The sequence below is a fragment of the Canis lupus genome, chromosome 29 (genome assembly GCF_048164855.1).
Source record: "Canis lupus baileyi chromosome 29, mCanLup2.hap1, whole genome shotgun sequence".
Classification (NCBI taxonomy): domain Eukaryota; kingdom Metazoa; phylum Chordata; class Mammalia; order Carnivora; family Canidae; genus Canis; species Canis lupus.
In genome coordinates this window covers 40,715,580-40,739,035 of record NC_132866.1, presented here as the reverse complement: position 1 = coordinate 40,739,035, position 23,456 = coordinate 40,715,580, and the positions used below count along the sequence as shown (strand labels likewise).

Genomic DNA, 23,456 nt, shown 5'->3' with positions numbered 1-23,456 from the left:
AATATGAAATATCTAATTAATACCTAAAAATATTGATTGTGTATTGAAATGATAATATTTTGGATATACTGGGTTAAATAAAATAGACTTTAAAAATATATTTGAATAAATGGCTTGATTAATTTCGGCTCTTTATATTTACTTTTCAAATGTGGCTACCAAAACAATTTTAAGTTGTGCATGTGGCTTAAATTTGTGGCTGACTTTGTGTTTCTTCTGGGCAGTAACCTTCAGAGGTACTTCCTGTTCCAGGACCAGAGACTTTTGCGAGAAACACAGTTCAAGAAAGATGGGAAGTCAGAAAAGTGAAAAGCCACTTGTCCCAAATAATTCCAGGGAGAAAGAAAGTAGAGAGGGTAAGAAGAATGAATTTAATACGTAAAATAAACCAGACACTGGGCAGGGCCCTGGTATTTGCAATCTTATATAATCCCCACAATGAGATCACTTTCATTATTCCCATTTTATAGATAAGGAAATGGAGGCTGGGAAAAGTAAGGTCCTTCATCCTCATACAGCAAGTGATTCAACCAAGATTTGAACTTAAAATCCATGCACTTTGAATTAGGTGCCACCATCACTGTGAGTTGAGGAAATACTTCTGGAGAGGAATAGTCAACATTTGGAAGAAGTGTGAAAACTGCTCTTCCCCTTTAGCAAATGAGTAATCCTTTTTATGAGAATTTAGTAAGCAAAAAGATTGTGTGGGGATCCTTTTTATCCTAGCATTGTCCGTAACAGCAACAGAGACACCCTAAACATCCCGTAATTAGGGAGTGAGCGAGTCAGTTATAGGCAATAGACCAAGAGCATGCTTCTTGGTCATTAAATCTGATCATTTAAGGGAAAAGGCAATATAGACTATGTTTATGATATGATGATGGATGATTGATAATGAAACTGTTTATACATCAGGTGTAAGTCAAATATGCTTCCACATGGAAAGTAGTAAGTATGCAGGAAAAAAGGAACTATCTGTTAATTTTTATTTTAACAAGATAGTAACAATAAAATCGCCCAAGTAGCACTCCAATACTGTTTTTTAAAGGACAGGCACAAAATAAAAAGAGATATACAGGCACAGGTGAATACAGATGTACGCAGGAAGAAACTGTGTCAGGGAGGTTGGTCTGAGCATATCAGGAGTTAATGAGGGTGAAGAATGCTATGATGAACCCACAGCCTTCCTCCTCCCCCTGTTTGGCTGTGGACCAGATCCATGAGCAAGGGGTGGCTGGTTGGGTGATGGATGATACTAAAGCAGGGTCCAATGATCCTGGAGCTCCTCTGTGTGTCTGCCCAGAGAATGCAGAGCACCCCTTTACCGGAGTGGGGTTGGGGAGGTTGTCCACTTCCTCCACAGGTGCGTGAGGCTCTCACCTTCTGCGGTGTATCCAGCTCATGTGAACAGCTGCAGGGGGTGGGGGTGGGGGGTGCAGTTGTGGAGGTGGGGAGGGACTGCCATGGTCTTAGTACAAAGGGAAGGGTGACTAAAGAACCAGGAGAATCAGGGTGGGCAAAAGTCCAGATATTCAAAAGAGAACAAAAACCAAACAAAGCAGGGGTAATACTCTGCGATCAGAACGCAGTCTTGTAAATTTTAGTTCTTGCTTTCATATACCTGCCTCCAGGAAACATTGAATTATGTAAATTAATGGGAGGGGGGCGGCAGGTACCCCCCATCCCCCCCCCAGGGATTCCACTGCTTCCCGTACTGGAAGGGATCTCTCTCAGAATCTCCCACCTAAAACACCACCTTGATTCCAAGAATTTCTTCTTCCCTCACACAATTTGAAGTGTCTGAATAATATCAATATTGACATGTGCATTTAATGTGATGATCCCCTTCCCCCATATAATTAAATAATTGTGTCATTTTATAATTGATAGAAACTTAGGATTGAGGAAATACAGAAAGAGAAAGATAAGGTGTATTCATGAATAACGATCACACAAGGAAGAAAGTGACAGGTACCACAGTTACTACAGGCAGCAGGTGTGGATAGATTTGGGAATTCCAAAGTGCTCACTTTTATTCTGCTTGACTTCTCACACTGCATCCGGACACAAGGGGCTTTCACAACCAGGCTCCCCCTTTCACTTGCACCTAGAGGTGATCATAACCCTGAACACGTGAGTGTAATTACTCAGTGGGAGCTGATAGTATGCATGGAGGATTGAAGACTGGAAGGTGCTATCATTGAGTAAGGGACAGGTGGGGCTGGGTAGGGAGGGATAGCTAGGGGACTGTGTGACAGGGCTTGCTTAGGGGGCTATGTGATCAGGTTCACCAAAAATCCCAGAAATGCTGAGTCCTAATGAAACCAGAGATAAGAGAACAAACCAGAGCACTCTGCCCTGGACGTCAGAAGTGGGGTCCTTTCTGGCAGTCACGTTGTGCCCACAAAGAATGACCAGACCCAAAAGAAGAAGTAAGTCATTCAAGATGTTATCACCAGTCCTTACTTAATGGTGTTATCAGGGGGTAGAGATGTTAAAAAGATTTAAGTTCCCTGGTCAGTTTTCAACAAAAGACCAACCATAAAAGCCCTTGGTTGGGTCCCCTGTCATTCCTAAGAGCTTCTTCTGTGTCCTTGCTTAATAAAATCTCTTTGCTTTGCTCACTCCCCTTTGTCTGTGAATTCATTCTTTGACTCTGTGAGGTAAGAACCTTGCTCTCCTGCTTCATCAAGTGCTGGTGCTGACTTTCTCATCACGGAATGGCTCAGTGGTGGCTGGAGTTTGGAAGTTTGACTTTCTTGGTTGGAACATGAAGGATCTGTGGCCAAGGAGGCAGCTAGGAGCTGTGTTTGGAAGGTGGCTGGGTTGTGTTATGTGGGGCTGTAGGAGGGGCATCCCAGGGAGAGCATTCTAAATGAAGGCAAAGGATCAGATTATGAGTGAACAGTTCATTGGGCCAGACCCCATTGGGGGTACAGTGGGAAGTTAGGTAAAGAAGAAGGCTGGGCCATATCACTGAGGGCCAAGAGCTTGGGAGTGCTCTTTGAGAACATGGGGAGCCACCAAAGACATTTGAGCAAGGGAATGACATGATGGAGCTATGTTCCATAGCCTGCCACTGTGGGGTCTGTGGGGGCCAGGGGGGAGACTGGAGGAGGAAAGGCCTGCTGGGCAAGGCTGGGGAACAGATGAGGCAGCAGTGGGCTCACCTTGACTCCTTTTGATCCTTCTCAGTGCCATTCTCCCATTTCCTGTAGAAGGATTAGGTCTGGGTAAGAAAATATCTCTGACACATCCAGAAATTCACTAGCCTGTAGGAGACTCATTCCCGTAAAACGCACAACTGGGTGTCAGAAGAGAAATGTGAAGGCTCTGCACATGAAGCTAATTTGAAAAGTAAACCGTCATTGGTAGACATACCCTTAAGGCATCTGGTGTTATAGGTGGGAAGTGAGTCACCTGCACCCCTGAGGGTCAGCTTCCAAGTCCCAGGTGTGGACCAGTGGCAATTTTGCTACTTAAATGTTTGATAATCAGGTGGCCCACCACACAGAGAAAGCTGTACAGAGCCATGGTTCTGGTGGCTTAGCCTGGTGGCCAAGTGTTCCATGCTGGGTGTGCTACTGGTGGCAGCCCAGAAGCGGCTGCCCGGCTAGTACCCACCTCATGCCCGGGCTCATGAATCCTTGGCCTCTGTGGTTCCCAGAGATCAGTGCTTGCCTGTGGGGATGGTGAGATCACAGTGCTCTGTTCTGGGCCAGCTTGCTTGCAGGGTGAGCTGGGGCGACATGGCAGACCCGGCCAGCACAGGACCACCCTTGGCCAGGGATCAGCGCCGCCTTTGCAAGTCCAGCCAGGGAAAGTCCCTGTGGTGCCACTGGCAACAAGTTTCCAGGGGTCCTCAAGAGATATTCTTACTGTTGAGGACTGTGTCAGGCCAACTTGGACTGCTGGAAAGGGGTGAAGGGCTTTGAGGTCAGAAAAGTCTGGCTTTGTCCTTGATTCTGATGCTTGCTAGCACTTTGATTTCAGATAAGTCACCTATGCTCCCTGAATGTCAGTGTCTCTGAGTCTTGCTTTCCCTATCCGTGTCATGGGAATAGTAATATCCACCTCACAAGTTTCCTGAGATGAGAGAACACTGATGACTGCCCATAGCTGCTCATCCAGTACTGGCCCTGAGGCAGCACTTCTGTTCCAGGGGAGTGCAGGCCACAGCTCAGCTCCTACCCTGGAATGGCTGCCAGTGATGGGCGCTGGGCCTCTTGTTACTCGTGCTGCTATCACCAGTCCACGTCTTTGTGCAGTCAGTGACAGCTCAGTTGCGGCTAAGCTTTGAGGGTCTGACCAGGGGGACTACTCCCTGGCTATTTTCAGCAATGTGGAAGCCAGTGCGCATACTGAGGTATAAAACTAGGCACCCTCCTGCAGGAGGACACTGCGAGTTCCTATACTCTTGCTGTTGCAAAAACTGCAGAGGTGTGTGCTAACCAGGGCTGCTTGGACTGGAATCAGAAAAGGAAGTTACGGGGGTCGTGGCAGGTTCAAGCTGCCCAGTTCCTGTTAGAGTCCCCGTCTTAGTCTTTGGGAGGGGGATTCCTCAACTTCTGGAAATAACCGAGTCATCTGGGGCAGGGCGTAGGGCCCCAGTGCTGCTGTTCTCTGCCTGTGGGCACTCTCAGTCCTTGGCTGATGGAGGAGGTGGGGAGGTGGCTGGCTGTTGGTCCTTGCACTGGACCTGGGTGTCAAGGCTCTCAGGGAATCTCCAGCACACTTGTTCCTCTATCCCCTCAGCCATTGTCTGCAGGAATGCTCGCCACAGGAGGGGTCCCCCTGTGCATCCTCTGTACTTGCCCTGGAGCCGGCTCTTGGGGACTCTTGGGAATAGCACTCCTGCTCCTGGTTCCCTCTTTTATCTTCGAGATGGCCAACTCCCACCTCTAGCTTTGTCTCTGTGGCCTCCAGGACATAGGTACAAAGCCTTAATTGAATCCCTTTAGTAATCCTGCTGTCCATTCAAACTAGTGCCTCCTTGTGAGAAAATCTGAGATCAGACACACTTGGCAGACAGGCCAGGAGGGGGCTGCTACAGAAGAGAAGCCAGGTCTAGGGTGAGGGCAGCTTGCCCTGGCAGCAGGGCTGGACCCTAAAAAGTCCGAGGCCCCAAAGCACACCCACGGAGGTTTATCTGGGCTTAGGCTCCTCTGGGAAGTGCAGGCAGATTTTAGGAGCCTCGAGGGAGCAACATACACTATGGGAGCCGAGTATGGTAGGGCACGTGTGGTGGCTGATGTGGTGCCTGTGAGCCACAGGGCAAGAGGGACAGGCCCTCCGTGGACATCTAGATTCTACTGGAAGTACTCTCACATATATTTACTTGCTTAATTCTTTGCACAGCCTTGTGAGAAGATACCGTTCCCATTTTATAGGTGTGGGCTTTGAGGCTCAGAGACCGTAAGTCGCTAAGGCAGAAAGTTAGGGAGAGGTAGAGCTAGGACTTGAATCTGATCTGTCTGATGCTGCTCTGGGTCTGCCCTTGGGGCTGGGTAGGGATCCAGTGAGACAGGTCCCACCCAAAAGTCCAGGTTTAGGGTGGTATGAGTCATCGTACTAGGGAATCAAGCGTGCCATATAGCCCGACTCAGAGGTACCGTTCCCAGACTGAGGCATGGTCCTGTTCCTGTACTTGAGCTGGTCCTGGTTGGTGCAGATCAGGTCAGGATGCTAGTGAAACCTCTTTTGAGCCGCAGCCTCCGTGGAACAGGAAGAGGCAGGGCCTTCCATTTCCCCATGTTACCGACAACCTCTTTCTCTTGGGGTCATTTGTCCATAGGGGCATGTCTGGTCCTTGTCCAGTTGGTTCTAAGCTGCAGAGACAGGTAGAGGGGGTGTATCTTTTACCCACAACCCCAAATCTGGCTCCTCCTTGTTCCTAAGAAGGTACAGCCCCATGCTGTGGGTGCCACGTGGTACCTGCTGATAAATTCAAGGTACATAAGAAGGGTTGTCTGGCAGGGGGTTCTTTTTTTTTTTTTTTAAAGATTTTATTTATTCATGAGAGACACAGAGAGAGAGAGAGAGAGAGAGAGAGAGAGAGAGGCACAGACACAGGCAGAGGGAGAAGCAGGCTCCATGCAGGGAGCCCGATGTGGGACTCGACCCTGGGCTCTCAGGATCAGTACCCTGGGCTGAAGGCGGCACCAAACCGCTGAGCCACCCAGGCTGCCCCTGGCAGGGGGTTCTGTGGGGTGTTATCTAGCACAGCCACGCTTTTGAGCTCTGGGGGAGACCAGAGTTCTCTCTTGAACATCGGCTATTCGGGAGCTTGAAGCAGACCCAGCAGGGAATCTTGGGCCCCAGGGAGCACCTGCTGCTGTTGTAACAAAGCTCTGTCGCTTCTTCCTTTGCTCCTTCATGGACAACTGGTAATCACCCTGATGGTCAGGTGAGGTGTGAGAGGTGGCGATATGAGAAGATGGAAGTGGGAGGTGGAGGGAGCGTCTGTGGATAGGGCTTTCTGAGGGATAGAGGGAAGCCAGTGTAGGTTGGGGTTGTGGCCATCGTGAATGCATAGGCTGTATGGCCCCGGGGCAGGGCAGACAAGGAAGGAGGTCATGTGTTCCATGTTCAGAGGCCTGTGGTTGGTTTGGGGGCCTGCAGCATGGAGCCCCTGGAAACCAGCAGAGGCAGAAGCAAAGGAATGGTAATATCTCTGTCTCCTGCCCATGTCGCACCACACAGGTGCACGTGCCACTGATGTAGTTTCTGTTCCTATAATTTTGCCTTTTCCAGAATGTCATGGGAATGGGATAACATAGTATGTAGCCTTTTGAGACTGGCTACTGTCACTCAGTATAAGACCTTTGGGGTCCATCAGGTTGTTTTGTGGATCAGTAGTGTGTTCTTTTTTACCATGGGGAACATCCCATTGTACGGATATACCTACCTGAGTTGGTTTATCGCTTCACCCTTTGAGGGACATTTAGGTTTTTCCAGGTTTGGACAGCTATGATTAGATCTACTATAAACATTTGCATATAGGTTTTTGTATGAATTTAAGTTTTTAGTACTCTAGGGTAAACTCCCAGGAGCATAATTGCTGGGTAAGTATATGTTTAACTTTCTCAAAAAATCACCATGCTGCTTTCCAAAATGGCTATACTACTTGCATTCCCATCAGTTGGGGTGAGAGCTGTGGTGTCCATGCATCCTTGCCAACACTTAACGGTTTGTGTTTGTTTGTTTGTTTTAAAGACATTCTAATAGATATATCCCGGTACTCTCATTGTGGTCTGAATCTACAGCCCATTAATTATCTGCCTCAGGGCTTCTGATTCACTACAGTAGGCTGTGAGGTGAACAGAGAATCCATATTGCTATAACTTTTCCTACAACAGCTCAACTGACTTTTAAGTTGTAAGCTCTCCTGTTAGCAGGAAATGGTGGAGAAGAGGAAGCGAGGCCCCACCTTGCCCATGTGTTTGGGATAAGAATGGCTTTGTTATTTTTTTTCTGAGAGCTCTAGGTTGAGGCCAGGTCCTTGCTGACACAGAACCATGAGAGTTTGGATCTGCTGATATGTGGCGAGGAACTGATTTTTTTAATGGAAAGGAAAACAGATCACTTATAGCCATGCATGGGAAGTTGCTGTTTTGTTCTGTATTATCTGGTTGAGAGTCTTCCTCAGCTCTAGGGCGTGGGGCCAAATGCCTGTGACATAGATGGTAAACGGGTATGCCTCTGTACAACCCAGATGTGGGAAGAGTCACATATGCTGATGAGAAACAGGGGGAGGACTTCTATCTTGAATCATACTAGAGCAGCTCTTTGTCACCAGGTCTGAGCTTCTCTACAGAAGGCACTGAGTCCCAGGCTCCCCTTAGACCTGCCCTGTTGGACACGACTCCATAAACCTTCCTGCTCCATTTCCCCCAGAGTAGCTTCTTGGCACATTAGCTCCAGGGGCTGCTAAGTCACATCTTATATCCCGAGATTTTACTTGGTAAATCACTCCACAGAGTCAAGGATGAAACAGTCAATAGACGGTTGGTTTAGCAATCCACCGATCAGCAACGCAGCTGATTCTCCAGGCTCCAGATGTAATCCTCCAGTGCACAGCTGCAAGCTGGATGTCTTGGGTGCTCTGCTTCTGACACATCACAAAACAGAGTTCTAGTGATGCTAAGGATTTATGCAGGGTTGGTGGGGTAGGAGTAAGGATAGACAATGATACCCATCTCTGGAGACCCACATAGCCACTCCTGGGGATCCCTCCCTGTACTGTCACTGCAGACTCATTATCTAGTTCCCTGCACATATACACAGACAGGGAACATCTCCTCTGCACCCACCCACCACACACAACCAAAGCTCTTGACCCACTCTGGTACCTTTCTAGCCATTCTGCACTGACTCACTGTCCCACATCTCTTCTGTGGTCAGTGCATAAAGGCTGGAGGGTAGAGCTGAGATCACCAAGGCCATTTCAATGAGGAGAAATTTAGTGTCAGAGGGCAAGTAACTTGATTAAGGCATCAGAGCAGCCCAGCTGGAACTGGGCCCCTGTCCTGTGACTCCTATCCTAGGCCTGATGCTCCTTTCTACTTGGTGGCTGCATGAGTGGGCAGGTTCCTGGATAAGAACGATTGCTTCTTGCCATTTGTCATGTAGCCCTGAGATGTTAGTTACTCCTTGTTACCTTCCTCTTATAAATAAAACTGACGTAAGTCTAGGGTAATGGGCAGGACCAGGAGGGAGGATGGCCACAGCCCGACAATTGAGTTAGACAACTTCTTCATGGGATTTCATGGATCCTCATTTGTTAGAAATTCTTGTTTTGAAAACATCTCTGTTCAGGAGAACATATATATATGCTGCCAAAGTGAGCACTGTGTTCAGGAGAACGTGATTCAAACGTTTCACTTCAGTAAATACGGCTTCTTAATTTCAGAGGAAATCTAAGGTGATTTCTGATGTTCCCCGTAGATCTCCAGCCACTTTCCCCAGGCACTTTTTAATCTCACCTACTTAGTCTGAAAATGTGGCGTGACTTCAGGCCCACAGAAGCATGTTATTGAATATCACATGTTATTTTAAGTGTGGCTACAAAATGACTTTTATGTGCTGGAGGCAACACTTAGCTTGGCTCTAACAGCCATCCTGTACATTGGGATGTCCATGCTGGACCTGGCGCTGGTTCTACTGGTGATGGAGATAGTGGTTTGGTTGGGACATAGGAATTGGCAGAGTCTGGGGGAAACCCAAGTAGAGATCTTGAAGTGAGAGAAAAGAATTTGTTTACAAGAAGAATCTGGACTACAGAGAGAGAGGTTTGAGTGCCATCAGTATATAGGTTCATTCATTCACTCATTCATCCATTTACACAGTAACATTTCATTAAGCATCTATGCAGTACCAACTACTAAAATAGGTACACTGTCTTCCTTCATGGAGCTAACATTCATTCAGCAGATATGTAGCTCTCAGGGGAGTAGCTGAGGTCTCCTACAGGGAGCTCATGAAACGAGAACGCTTGCTGTCTGACCCCAGAAAATCACTGCAGGGATCCCTGAAGGAGACTGAGCAGCAGACAGACACACAGTACAGCAAGGTATGTGGTGATATGCAACAGAAATACCATTGCTTTTTAACCTACCAAGTAAGCAAGAATTAAAAAATGATAAGGAAGTGTGAAGTGTTGTGCATTCTTGGTCAGAAGGCTATACATTGATGCAATATTTAAGGAGAAGAGATTTGGAAATTGTGTTAAGATCCAGCTATTTCCATTGTAGGAATTTAAGAATGTATTACAATCTATTATTTAATAGTAGATATATGCAAAGACTTAGACACAAGACCTATCATTATAGTATTATTTATAGTAGTGAATAATTTGAAACTACTTACATACCTATGTGTGGGGGATTAATTAAATGAACAATCAACATGGCTCTACAGTCACCAGAAGCCATTCAAATTGAAGATGTGACATGAAAAATATTCATGATACTTTTTTGTACAAAAAAGTCATGAATTAATGAGAAAAATGGGTTGAGAGAAGATATTTGTGATTTTTTAGAACCAATGAGGGACAAGTTTCTAGAATATACTCCTTCAAAGCAAAAAGAGAAAGACGGGCAAGGAAAAATAAGCGAAGGTTATGAATAGTGAGTTCGCAGAAAAGGAACAGCAAATAGTTAAGAGTCATCTGTGATGCTCAGTCTCATTAGAGAAATGCAAATTAAAATGACAATGAAAGATCACTTTACTTACATCAGATTGGCAGACGTTAGAGGGTTGGGTAATTGGTGAGCTGGTGGAAGAGCCTGTGGGCAAAATGTCATCTGGTGCCAGCTTTCTGGACACATCTTAGTTGGTGGTACTCAGTCTAAGTAAGCAGGTTTATATATACACTTGACTCATCACTCTTGCTCCCAAGTCCATTGCCAGAGCCAGTCACGTGCAGCCTTGTGAAGGGACCTGCATGGGAATGTCCAGAACAAAACTGAGTGCAGTACAGGAAGTCATGCACAATCTGTCTGTGACTGCAAAGTCAACAAGTCAAATAGGCATGTGTCCACTTTTTTTTTTAAAGATTTTTATTTTTTATTTATTCATAAGAGAGAGAGAGAGGCAGAGACACAGGCAGAGGGAGAAGCAGGCTCCATGCAGGGAGCCCAACATGGGACTCGATCCTGGGTCTCCAGGATTAGGCCCTGGGCTGAAGGCAGCGCTAAACCACTGAGCCACCCGAGCTGCCCATGTGTCCAACTGTTTAACATGGGGCAGAGGTTAGAAGAAATGAAGCTGACAAACACAGAGCCACACTGGTAGATCTGAAGGCCTAAGGCTGAGTGACAAAGTGAGCTGTGGAAAAGATGCAGAAGGTCATTTGGGGAACTCAAAATACCTGTATTCAGAAATCGTGTTACCTGTGCCCCATGTTGTTAGGCAGGTGGTATGGGCAGATCCAGCCCATGGGTCTGGTGGGGAAGAAGGGAAAGAGAGGGGAATGGAGGGTCAAAAGAATAACTGAATAAACCAATAAAGCCAGACAGAAGCCTGGTCCAGGTCAGGGAAGACTGTGCTGGGATGTGAGGCATCCCACTGCCTACCCCTGAGGATCAACCCAATTAAGGAAACAAAAATCCTACCAAGCCCCAGCCAACCAACCATCAAAAACAAAAGTATAAACAAAAAGTTTGCTTTTGGGATCCCTGGGTGGCGCAGCGGTTTGGCGCCTGTCTTTGGCCCAGGGCGCGATCCTGGAGACCCGGGATCGAATCCCACATCGGGCTCCCGGTGCATGGAGCCTGCTTCTCCCTTGCCTGTGTCTCTGCCTCTCTCTCTCTCTCCCTGTGTGACTATCATAAAATAAATTAAAAAAAAAAAGTTTGCTTTAACAATATAAGGAGTATGTTTTTTATTAAATAACATATTCATAGATAAAAGCTGGAATACCAACAGTCATTTTCCTGGGTTTAGGCAAGCTAGTGTCAAAGGCTCAGAAATAGCCAAAGTAAAACCAATGTGTATCACTGAAATAGTAATTAGTGAAAATTGATTGTGCATACACTAAGAAAGACAGTTTGTGAAGTGGGAGCACTCAACCCGAAACATGGAATGAGACTCTGGGGTGTATTGTTATGAAGGAGCTTACAGAGTAAGAAAGCAGTGACTTTATTCTTCACAGTGATTGGTTATAATGTTAGAATTTCCTAAATCACAGGCAGTTGGTCAGCAGTTGCCTTATATCAATCTTGGAAAACAATTTAAGTTTTGCTTCTGATTTTCAGATGTGTAAGCAAGAAACCACTAAGGTCAAGTTAGTTTTGCAAAACTAAGTTAAATTAAGCTTTGCTTATATGGCTAAACTGGCTCTGTCTACTCAGGGAATTTTCAAGGCTGTTTGGTTTTTTTGTTTTAATACTTGATACTTGATACCTAATACTCTGCTCTTTCCTATTTTGACCCTGAACTAACATGGCTTTTGTAATAAGAAAATGAAGTTTGAGTGTAATAAACACGTGTGTTCAAAGAAGTGTTAGGGACTCATGGAGTTGTGTATGTAAAGGGTGAGAATGTTTCAAAGAGGGATGGTCGCTCTGGCCACATGACCCTTAGTTCACTTCCATTCTAGCCTGCAGGGGGTGTGTGCTGGGCTAAAAATAAAGTCTGACATATTCCCTCTGCTGCTGTAGCCCAGAGCAGAACACTGGTGGACACATCTTTGTGGGCCCATCCCACTGTTGCTACCCCATGATTAGTAGTTGTTGGTCACTGGATGGACTCTAGGATGACACTGTGTTTGGAGAGGGCTTCTTGCAGGAAGCCTGGGTATTCTGGCCCGCATGTGGAGTTTCCTGTACTCCTGGCATGCAACAAACAAATCTTTGTTGTGCTGTGAGTTAGTTGCGACTCCACTGAAGACTAGGACAATTGAAAAGTCAAGGACACAAATAAAGGCATCTTCTTGAGGTTACCTATCTGGCAAATTGGTCTTTGGCTGTTTTTATCATATAAGTTCTTGTCTTCATACCTACTGACACAAGATCTGCCCCTTGCACAAATCACACCTGTATATGCTAATAAATGAACTCTTTAAGTTAGCATGGGGTTTAAAGAGTCCTTTTGAAGACAAAGTTCCCTAAAAATATGGAATGTGAACAAAATAATGCTGAGAGTGAAGAACCTTTATCCTTTTAGACTCATGTGGCACAAGGAAGGAAGTTACTGTTGAAGATATAGAATTACATGCCTGTATAAATATTGGTGACAGTTGCCCTGTACAAATATTGGTGACATTTGCACATATCCCTTCTACTTAGTCAGCCTTTTATTTTTTATTTTTTAAAGATTTTATTTATTTATTCATGGGAGACACAGAGAGAGAGAGGCAGAGACACAGGCAGAGGGAGAAGCAGGCTCCTTGCAGGGAACCCAATGCAGAACTCGATCCCAGGACCCCAGGATCATGCTCTGAGCCGAAGGCAGACGCTCAACCACTGAGCCACCCGGGCATCCCTTAGTTGGCCTTTAAAAGGAGGAACAGCAGCAGGTAATAAACAAAACAAAACAAAACAAAACAACAACAAAAAACAAGTTTTGGTGTTAAAGTTTCACACTTTAGCTGGTGCCTAGCTGCCTGTATGCCTTGGCCTCCCCAGTTTCCCTTTCTCATATTTCCCACTCATTTTTTCTCCCCAGTTTCCTTCCTTATATGGAAAGAAAAGAAAAATACCCATTTCTCTCTGTGTCTGTGTAAAGAGCCCAGAAGAGTGCCCAGCACATGTTAGATTGTCACTCTAAGTCACATCTAAGTCAGAATCTCTTTTTAAAAAAAAGTCTTTCGGGGATCCCTGGGTGGCGCAGGGGTTTGGCGCCTGCCTTTGGCCCAGGGCGTGATCCTGGAGACCCGGGATCAAGTCCCACGTCGGGCTCCCGGTGCATGGAGCCTGCTTCTCCCTCTGCCTGTGTCTCTGCCTCTCTCTCTCTCTCTGTGTGACTATCATAAATAAATAAAAATTAAAAAAAAAGAAGTCTTTCTATTTTAGTCAGTTCAGTTTCAGATTCTTAGTGGAACTATCTTCAATAGGAACTGAAATGAGTGAGTATAGTACCTTGTCCCACAACTGGGTTCATCAGGAAGTGCTGTGACAGGACTTTACATTTTTGTCTTTTTGTTCTAAATTCAGATCTGCTTTGCTGAGGCATGGAGGCGGAAGGCGTTTCCAGGGCTGAAGACAGAGCTGAGTATCCAGGTTCCAAAAATGAAGGCCAGCCTGATGTTGCTCAGCCTGACTTCCCACATGGAGAGCAATCTCCTGGTCCCACTGCTCTCTGGGAGATGCTAGAAAGGAAATTTCTGGAATACCAACAGTTGGCTCATGGGAGCCCAGCTGAACATCAGCAGAGCCTGTTGAATCTTCTCCCACTCTTCCTAAAGGTCAGTATTCTTATTTTTGAAACAAACAAACAAAAATGATACAGTGCTCTGGGGACACTTCTGGGATGATTGGACATGGAGTCGGTGGTTTTAATATCATCACAAGTGGTCTCTGGTGGATTTCTTAGCGGGGAATATTGTGCTATTTAATAAGGATGACAAGCAAGCCTCATCTCCAGGATGAGGAAGAGTTGGAAAGGACAGTTGGCTCTTGAGTAATATTGTCTCTTTAGTTAAAAAAATTATATTGTTCAACCGCAATCCCAGTGTGGGAGCCAGAGAAAGACCAGATATTCTGGTGCTAGGGAGAGAATATGTGTCCTGGGTTGCAGGGATGGCAGGTAACCTCAAACAATAACAACAGTGGGGCCTGGGAGAATCCGGCCACAGGCATTAAGAGAAGCCCAGCCTGTTCACTGAGCTATCATTCTGGCCAGGGGCAGCTGATGACAGTTTGGGTACAATAGATTCCCCTTGTTGTCTCAGAACAAAGGTCCTGCTGGTGAGGTTTGCTTTATAGCTGAATATATCAAAGTTTAGTTGGAGAGTTGGAAACACATCTTTTTATGAGGACTTCATTTTTGCTTGATTATTAGTTTGGGATTATTATTTTATTTTATTTATTTATTTTATCAATTGATTTTTTATTGGTGTTCAATTTGCCAACATATAGAATAACACCCAGTGCTCATCCCGTCAAATGCCCACCTCAGTGCCCGTCACCCAGTCACCCCAACCCCCCACCCACCTCCCCTTCCACCACCCCTAGTTCGTTTCCCAGAGTTAGGAGTCTTTCATATTCTGTCTCCCTTTCTCATATTTCCCACTCATTTTTTATCCTTTCCCCTTTATTCCCTTTCACTATTTTTTATATTCTAGTTTGGGGTTATTATTTTAAAAAACTCATTATAGCTACATTAAAAGCACAGAGAATAGGAGATACTTTCCACATTTGAAACTAGACTGAGACAGATGGAGACTTTGGCAAGTTTTCATTGGGAAACTCTCTTGTTGATTTGTTTCACCTAACTTATTAATCATAAATATTTAAGTATTTCCAAAGAAGAATTGGGATCTTTTTGGGATCGTATTTCTAGGATGCATTGAATAATGAAGGCATGTCCTTCTGTAAAAAAATTTGCCAAGTAACTTATTGTCCATTAATTCATTATTTTCTTCCATCTTTTATACTTGTATACCCCATCTATTCCATTTCACAGATTGAATAACTAGGAAATAGGGAATGTACTGAAAGAGAAGAACCAGGTTAGGAGAGACAGCTCAGGTTTCTTATTCCTAGCCCTCCCTGCCTTGACAACCCTAGTATTCTGGAGGGCAGTTTAGTCTCCCCCAGTTCTCAGGTCAATTTTGTATTACAGAAGGAAAAATGTGAGAAACCTCCTGTTCCTCACCAAAATTTGCTTTCCCCTGCATGTGTGGGTCTGGCCATTTTATTGTCTCATTGCCACCCATCTGCACAGCCCTGGTTTTGTGGAAAGGACTCTCATTCAAGAATCGGGGCTTGGTCCTTCTTCATCCCTTTCTAGATTGTTGATTTGAGAATTCATTGAACAAATATTTATTAAGCTCTTATACCCTGTGCTGGGGCCTCGGGCTATGAGAGTTAAGAAGAGAGATAGAGGTTTTGCCATCATGGAGAGTTTAGTTCAGAGTGGAGGATACTAAATAGCACTCAGAATGTGTTTTGTTTGGCTTGTAGGTATTAACCATGACCTTGTGGCCATTTTTTCAAAATGAAACATTTTCACATGGAAAATCAGATTTCTGATTTCTCTTGAAAATTTTGGGAGTTGTAATACTGACAATTAGATAGAGATGGTTAGGGGCACCCCTTTTAGACAGAAGATAGTCTCTGTTTCTCAGTTTACCCCGGACCTCCATTCCCTAATATCTTTCACCCAACACACACTACTCATTTATGTTACCTGGCCTGAAGGCATTTGAGCTTGTGACTCCACATGTAGCCAGCAAGCAGTTCCTATGACTGAACTTCAATATTGGTCCATGTTTCCCAAGCCCTGCTCTTGTAACTAGAGGCTTAATGGCCCTATTGTTGAACACATGGGCTTTTGGGTCAAACAGAGCCAGTGTAAAGTCCCAGCTCCATTGCAAATTAGCTGTGCATCCTTGAAAAAATTATTAAATATTGCTGAACCTCGATTTCTTAATCTGTAGAATGTAATCAATAACACTTTGCTGGGAGTCTGTGAGGGTGAGAGAAGATGATGATTGTAAAGTTTACAGCACATGGAGAGCAGATATGGTCCCCATTACCTTTGCACCAGCCTCCAAGATACTAACTGCATGTGTGTGGTTTGAGATCCCATTTCCACAAGTCCCCAAACTGCTGACACAATCTGATATGGTTTGAATCCCCAGAGTTCACCTCTGATGAGCCCTATAGAAGCAGAATATTATAGGCTTTTTATCATTGCTTAAAATCCGTATTCTTTTATTCAGCTCTACATGTCTATAAACCTATTGCTTCTGTTAAATTCCAGCTAATAAAACCCCACCAGAGTCAGAGCCTTCAGGCTTCTTAACTAAGAGTTGGTAGTGGAAAGGAACATGGGAAGGTCAGAGTTTTTTTGTTTTGTTTTGTTTTGTTTTGCTTTGTTTTGTTTTGTTTTGTTTTGTTTTCTGAGTATAGTGCAGACAAAATCTGAAGTGTAGATGAAGACTGAGAACATCCATTGGAATTCAGGTCCTTGTGTAAGAACTGAAGCTTGAAACCACTCTGTTCTGAATTTTATAATCACAAAACAGTGTCCTTCAGGGTTGTCTATAAAGAGCCCCCTTGGAAATATGAGGATTTAAAAAGTCATGCCAAAGGGGCGCCTGGGTGGCTTAGTTGATTAAGCATCTGACTTGATTTCCGCTCAGGTCATAATCTTAGGGTCATGAGATTGAGCCCTGCATCAGGTTCTATACTCAGCACGGAATCTGCTTGAGAATCTCTCTCTCTCTGCCCCTCCTGTTTGTGCTCTCTCTTTCTCTAAATAAATAATCTTAAAAGAATAAAAAGTTATGCTGAAGCTTTAGTCATGTACTGGTTGTCATGGCAACTGTGCCCCCATTGGGCTCTGAGACAACTGAGTGCTTTAATGGAGTCTTAGATTACTTTGGTGGAGCTCAACTCTCTATACTTGACTCTTTTCACTTTGGGCCCAAGGAATATTAAGATGATCTAGAATATTCTTTGTTGTAAGACAATGCACACAAGGGATTTTGAATTGCCTCTCCTGCTTGGAAAGGGCTGTGTCCCTGGGTTGTGGGATCTTGCCTTTCTGGCCCAGGCCCTGCGTCAGTCAGAGGCACTCTGGAAGGAGCAGCTTATGTATAATCAGGGCTCAGGTGTAGGTTGACAGCAGTGAGTGTCCTGCCTCAAGTGGCTGCCACCTGCCTCGACCTAGTGAGTCCCGAGATTTGACAACAGACACTGTGTTGTGTGGCAGACTGCCTCAGAGCTGCTTCTTTAACATCTTCTTCCCAGAGAACTTTTATTCTCTTTGGATTTCTCTCATATTTGATTTTTCCAAATTCACAGCCGAGGACAATGTTTTTCCTAACTCTACATTAACTGTGAGGCAAGTAGGGATAGGCTTGGTTGGTTCTGTAGCAAATCCCAGCCCCATTGCCTCCTGAATTGAGGAACAACTGCAGGGCTATGAAAAAGTGAACCCATGCATGCAAAATTTTGGTAACTATCTTGGTAGTAAGGAAGAGCCTGATGGAATTTCAGGGCATTGGAACCGCAGTGAGGGACTGCTCTGGAGGAATGAGTCAGAAAAGAAGTTCTCATCTAGAATTACAGGCTCTCCATCCCCACTAGGCTCCATTGATCTTGTCCATAGGTCAAGTAGGGTTCTTAGCCAGGGCAGGTGGACACTTTCACTGATAATATAGCTAATAAATTCACCAAGCTCTAACAACCAAAATCACATGTTTTGTTTAGCATTTCTAAGCCCTCATAATAATCCCATGAAATGGGTGTCACTTTTATCACAGCCTTGCAAATGAGGAAAGAGAGGTTTAGAGATGTTGCATAACTTGGCCAAGGTCACCTAGTAGTCAGTGAAGAGCAGAACTTAACTGGCACATTCTGCCCAGGCCTGTGTCATTAGCCATGGGGCTTCCTCACTTGGGTAGGTCTGGGGTTCATAGAACAGAGCACCTTTGGTTTATTTCCCTATCCTATGACCCATTGGACAGATGGCTTTGCCTGGTTGGTACCAATGTTCCCCTTGGGTACAAAAATAATGCCCTCTACATGTGATATTTGGATAGCTTCATGATGTTGTAGACAAGAACAAGGTTTTATTGGTTTTATTACCTCACACAGGAAGCAGCACAGAACTAATGATTTCTTGTGTGCAGAAAGTTTTTTTAGGATCAGTTGACTTTCATGAACCTTGGGTTTTGGTCCTTCTAGAACCCTTCTTATCATAGGCTGTCATACCAAGAGAAGAAGACCTTCCCCCAGCAAGCATGGGGAGGTCCTGCTGGCCTTTGATTGAGTTTGCTCTGGGGGACAAGGCACTACTCTAGGTCCTTACATTGCACAGAAATATTTGATAATAATGGGCACAGGGAAAGCTAGAGTTATAGATATAGTTGTTGAAGATTGTTCTCAGAATATGTACTTCAAGGAAAAAACAGGCAGTGAGATAGGCAGTGAGTGTAAAACTCCTCACTGTCTGGGACAGACAACCTTGGGTAGGGGGTGGGAGGACCTCTGTGGATGTGTAGATGCAAGATGCTGAGATGCCCACACTGCTCTCTTCGAGACATGGCATCATGTCCGCTCCCCTGGGATCTGAATGGATTTGTGATGACTTATGAGTAGAATAGGGCAGAAGTGATGTTTGCAGGTCCAGGGTTCCAGAGACTGGCAGCTTTTTCTTCTTGTCACTTGCCATTTCCTGCCATGCCGTGAGGAAGCCTAAGCAGCCCTGAGTAAAAGCCTATGTGTAAAAGAACCGAGGGCCCTGACCTCGCTACTGACAGCCAGCACCACCTTGCCAGCCATGTGGACGTGCCACCTTGCAAGTGGATCCCTAGCCCTGTTAGCTGGCCCAGCTGAGTAAAGCAGAGACACGCTGTCCCTGCTGAGCCCTGCTCAGATTGCAGATCTATGAGAAAAATAAGCCACTCAGTTTTGGGGTGGTTTGTTATAGAGTAATCTGTAGCCAGAACAGTGGGTAACATGGGGAAGAGTAATTCATTTCCTAGTGCGAAGGGATTGGAATTAACACTAACTTGATTGTACTTGGCAGTGAGTGTGATTGTGCACGTGTGTGCATGCATATGTGCAGGTACACAGGTAAGTACGGGTATTCTTACACTAACAGCCCGGCCTGTGGTGCAGAGTTTATGCCACTGACTGTGTGTGGCTGGTCATTCTCATATAAACCACATGTGGACTCATGAGAAAGAAGTAACATTAAATATAAGAATATGGATGAGCAATCATTGTTTCCAATCGTAGTGCTCAGAAGGGACAGTGAAGGTAAATACCCTTCTGTTCTTATCCCTGACCTACCCAACCTCAGGGTGGGGCCTGCAACATGGTTTATTCCTATCTCAGAGAAACAACATTTTTGTTGTGTTAGCAAACTCTTGATACATCACTTTTTTAAAAAAAATTTACAACAGAGAGGGTCAGCTGTGCCACTCTAGCAGGGAGAATTCACATAGAGTCTCTGAAATGTTTTGAGCTCACTTAAAGATCAAACCACCAAACTCTGTGGAAATGAAGAAATAGTTAACATTGCAGCCATCCTTGAAAACCAGCAGGGTTCTGTTATTCAAACACTGGGGTTTCCTCCCATACCCTCAAGAGTTTTTGCTATTCTTCATTTTCCTTTGGAGGCCACAGCATCGTTTTCTTCTGCTTTCATGTGAGAGACAGCCACCAGGCACGATGGTGCTGCTTAGATAATGTGAGTAAATAAAATTTAAAAAAAATATTGAGCAATATTCTCCCAGCATGCAAGCCCCAGTTTGGGAAAAAATTAGGTCCTTTTGGAAGCTGCCTTAACTCTTTGGGGGTCTCTATGGTCCCATTCAGTAAATGATTGCCTCTGTGCGTCAGACAGTACCCCAGTGGCCTGAAAGAGTTAACGTGGCCTCTAGAAGTGCCCATTGCGGTCCCAGGAAGGAGTGTGAGCCTTGGGAGAATCTGGCTGAGTGTACAATTACTGTTCAGCACACAGTGGCCCAATTTACTTTATTGTAGAGGGCCTGTAGGAGTCCCACTGCTTTAAGACGATCTAGATGCTTCTGAGTCAACTGCCTGCAAATTGGTCTTTGAGGGGTTTGCCAGCGCAGGGAGGAGGCACAGGAATTTGTTAGGAAAACATCATAACAGAGTTCTTGGTCCTGGGGAGGAAATAATCTTATCAGAAATTCCCAGCTAAAATGACTGATCTTTTCTTTCCCGGGATTCAAGATTCCAGGTGATAGCTTGTTTCCAGTTGGCAGCAGTAAATTTCTTAGATGAGCACATGCTACTTGGGTATGAGTGAGGTAGCTCAGCTCTTCACTCTGTTGCTTACCAGATTCTCCAGGTTTATTCTACTGCCTCAGGCTTAGTTTCTAGAATGTGAGAATAGTCATAACAATACTGGTCTCAAAGGATTGTTGTAAGGATCAATGGAAACAATGCATGTAAATGCTTGGTCCAGCAATTGGCACAAGTCCAGCATGCAATACATGTGGCCATCAGTCTCCGTGTTGTAGATTTCATAATCTGTGTTCACTTATCGAATATTTGTAGAAGGTCTACTATGTGCAATAGCATTTAACATTGACCTAGCATGTCTATAGTTTTTTTTTTTTGTAATATTTTATTTATCTATTTGAGAGAGAGAGTGAGAGAGAGCTCAAGTGAGTAGGGTTCAGGGGAGAGGCAGGCTCTCCATAGAGCAGGGAGAGCGGAGCTCGATCCCGGGACCCCAGGATCATGACCTGAGCTGAAGGCAGACACCCAACTGACTGAGTCACCCAGGTGCCCCTAGATGTCTGTAGTTTAAGCAAAGTTCTGATGAACTGCTTTTTTATTTACAAAGGAAAGTGGCAACTCTGTCCATTCATAGGGCAGATAATAAAAAAAGTATTTCAGGTACAAAGTTTTGTTCAAAACAACATAGATATCCATGTACTCACCACCCATATAGAAGAGATAAAACATTTCAAATAAACTGAAGCCACCTCTGCATGCAAGGTAGCACTCATTCCCCTTTTGCTGTCCTCCTGTACAAATAGATATATATTTGTGTATATATATGTCCTCCTATACATATGTGCATATACATATATACACATATATATAGTTGAGCTATATTTATAGTTGAATATATTACATGGATACAATATGTATTATGCATATCCAAATACATATGTCCAATATACTTCCAAGTTATACAATAATATCAATACATTTTAATAATCTAAGTGATATTATTGTGACATATGTAGGTTTTTCTAGACCAGACTGCAGTATACTTTTGCAACTTACTTTTTGCACTCAACATTCTATTTCTTGGTTTATCCATATTGATACATGTAGCTTTATTTCTTTAGTTCTATATAGTATCTTTACATAAATATGCCACAAATTGGGATCCCTGGGTGGCGCAGTGGTTTAGCGCCTGCCTTTGGCCCAGGGCGCGATCCTGGAGACCCGGGATCGAATCCCACGTCAGGCTCCCGGTGCATGGAGCCTGCTTCTCCCTCTGCCTGTGTCTCTGCCTCTCTCTCTCTCTCTGTGACTATCATAAATAAATAAAAATTAAAAAAAAATATGCCACAAATTATAATTCATTCATTGTACTATTGATGAACATTCAGTTTTTCCAGTGTTACATGATCACAGATAAGATGCATAATATTTCCTGTTCATGTCTCCTTGTGCACACGTGCCAGCATTCCCCTAGGGAATATGCCTAGAAGGAAGTTGCTGGGTCATAGGGTGTCCCCCTATAACTTTAGTGGATTGGGTTAAATACCCTTTGAAGGGATTTTTGCAAGTCCTGCTCCATCACAAGGGTTTCCTGGTCCTTTTCCCACATTTGGTATTGTCAGGCTTTACATTTTTACCAATCTGATAAGTATGACTATCTCATTGTGGGTTTAATTTGCATTTTCCTGATTATAGTCATTTGCATTGCAAATATTTTTTCCCAATCTGTGGCTTGTTTCTTTTGTATGTAGCATCTTTTAATGCAGAGAAAATTTCTTTTTTTTTCTTTTTTTAAAATTCTTCATGCCTGTCCCAATACTTCTTCTTCTTCTTTTTTTTTTTTTTTTTTTTTTTTTTAAGATTTTATTTATTCATGAGAGACACGGAGAGAGAGAGAGGCAGAGACACAGGCAGAGGGAGAAGCAGGCTCCATGCAAGGAGCCTGATGTGGGACTCCACCCCGGGACTCCAGGATCACGCCCTGGGCTGAAGGCAGGTGCTAAACCGCTGAGCCACCCAGGGATCCCTGCAGAGAAAATTTCTAAAAGAATTGTACTCTTTAATGAATATGGTGTCTACAGCAAGGAAACACATTTCCCTCTGGAATTTTGATGAATTTCTCACCTTTTCTAGCTGAAGACCTCAGCTTTAAAAAAAATCAGTCATGTCTTTGGGCAAGAATATATTTAATATGGCTGGTGATTAGGAGCAGTGGATGGCAGTCCAGCAAAAGTACATTTTGTTGAGGCCACTAATTGCTAGGAATGTGATCAGAAGCTTACCTTCCTGGGAAGGTTAGAGACTGACAAGGGGGAGTTGCCAGGAACTCAAGTCCTGTGTCAAGAATAGTCACTCCACTCTGATGCTTGGTCTGGAGAGAGCTCTCCTCATCCTGGGGCTAGTAAACTCTGCCCATGACCACACAGGAGAACAAAGGGGAAGATTCTAATGACAAGCAGACTGGAAGGGGGGTGGATTCTGAAAAGGGCCGAGCATACCATGTGGAATTTTAAAATTAGTGACTATTATGAAATAGCATCCTAAACAATAAAAGAAAAAGTCCAAGGCAAAAAGATGACCAGATAGGATAGAATTAGACAAAGAACAGAGAAGAGAGAATTTTAAAGAATTAAAAAAAAGAGAAGTAGATTAAAAGTGACAGCAACTACTTGGACTCAAAAGAATTTCCTGTGCCTGGAATTAAAGCTAGAAAACAAAGGAAAAGATTGAGAAGTTTCATTTCATGTGAATTTCAGATTTCTGTACAGTAAAACCAAATAATACTAAATTAAAAGAGAAGATGACAGATTTGAAAAAATCAAAATAGTGTTATGGACCAAATATTAACTTTTTTTAATATGTAAAAGAGCTTTTTAAAATAAATAAGAAAATAGTGAAAACCCTAATAGAAATAGGGTAAAGGTAAAAACAGGCAATTCAAGAAGCATGAAAAATGTTCATATATTTTAGTAATCAAAAGACTGCAATGAGATGAGATCTTTTGTCTTCTGTATAAGTTTCCTCATTTAAGGTGAAAAAGCATGACAATGCTCAATGGGTATCGAA

The 23,456-nt window shown here is 44.1% G+C and overlaps 1 protein-coding gene and 1 long non-coding RNA gene across 11 annotated transcripts in view; one reads left to right on the top strand and one right to left on the bottom strand.

Annotated features, from left to right (window-relative positions):
• WDFY4 (WDFY family member 4) overlaps positions 1–23,456 on the top strand; it is a 285,777-nt gene that overhangs the window by 4,283 nt on the left and 258,038 nt on the right. For 7 of the 8 annotated variants that reach the window (XR_012020969.1, XR_012020970.1, XR_012020971.1 and 4 more), the window contains exon 2: positions 13,656–13,906. Coding sequence is in view for 5 of the 8 variants with exons in the window: in XM_072806363.1 (XP_072662464.1) it covers positions 13,673–13,906 (234 nt within the window). In the remaining 3 variants the exon portion in view is untranslated. Of the gene's footprint in view, positions 1–6,064; positions 6,407–13,655; positions 13,907–23,456 lie in introns of those variants that run through there. The other variant, XM_072806361.1, reaches the window with a different exon arrangement.
• On the bottom strand, positions 1,061–22,803 carry LOC140621239 (uncharacterized). Of its 3 annotated transcripts, XR_012020972.1 has the most exons (4): positions 22,673–22,803; positions 10,234–10,440; positions 3,171–3,212; positions 1,061–2,871 (listed from the first exon to the last, which is right to left on the bottom strand). It is a non-coding gene; the product is annotated as an uncharacterized lncRNA (long non-coding RNA). The 3 variants fall into 3 exon arrangements; XR_012020974.1 differs by lacking the exons at positions 1,061–2,871; positions 3,171–3,212 and adding an exon at positions 5,397–5,828; XR_012020973.1 differs by lacking the exons at positions 1,061–2,871; positions 3,171–3,212 and adding an exon at positions 5,984–8,110.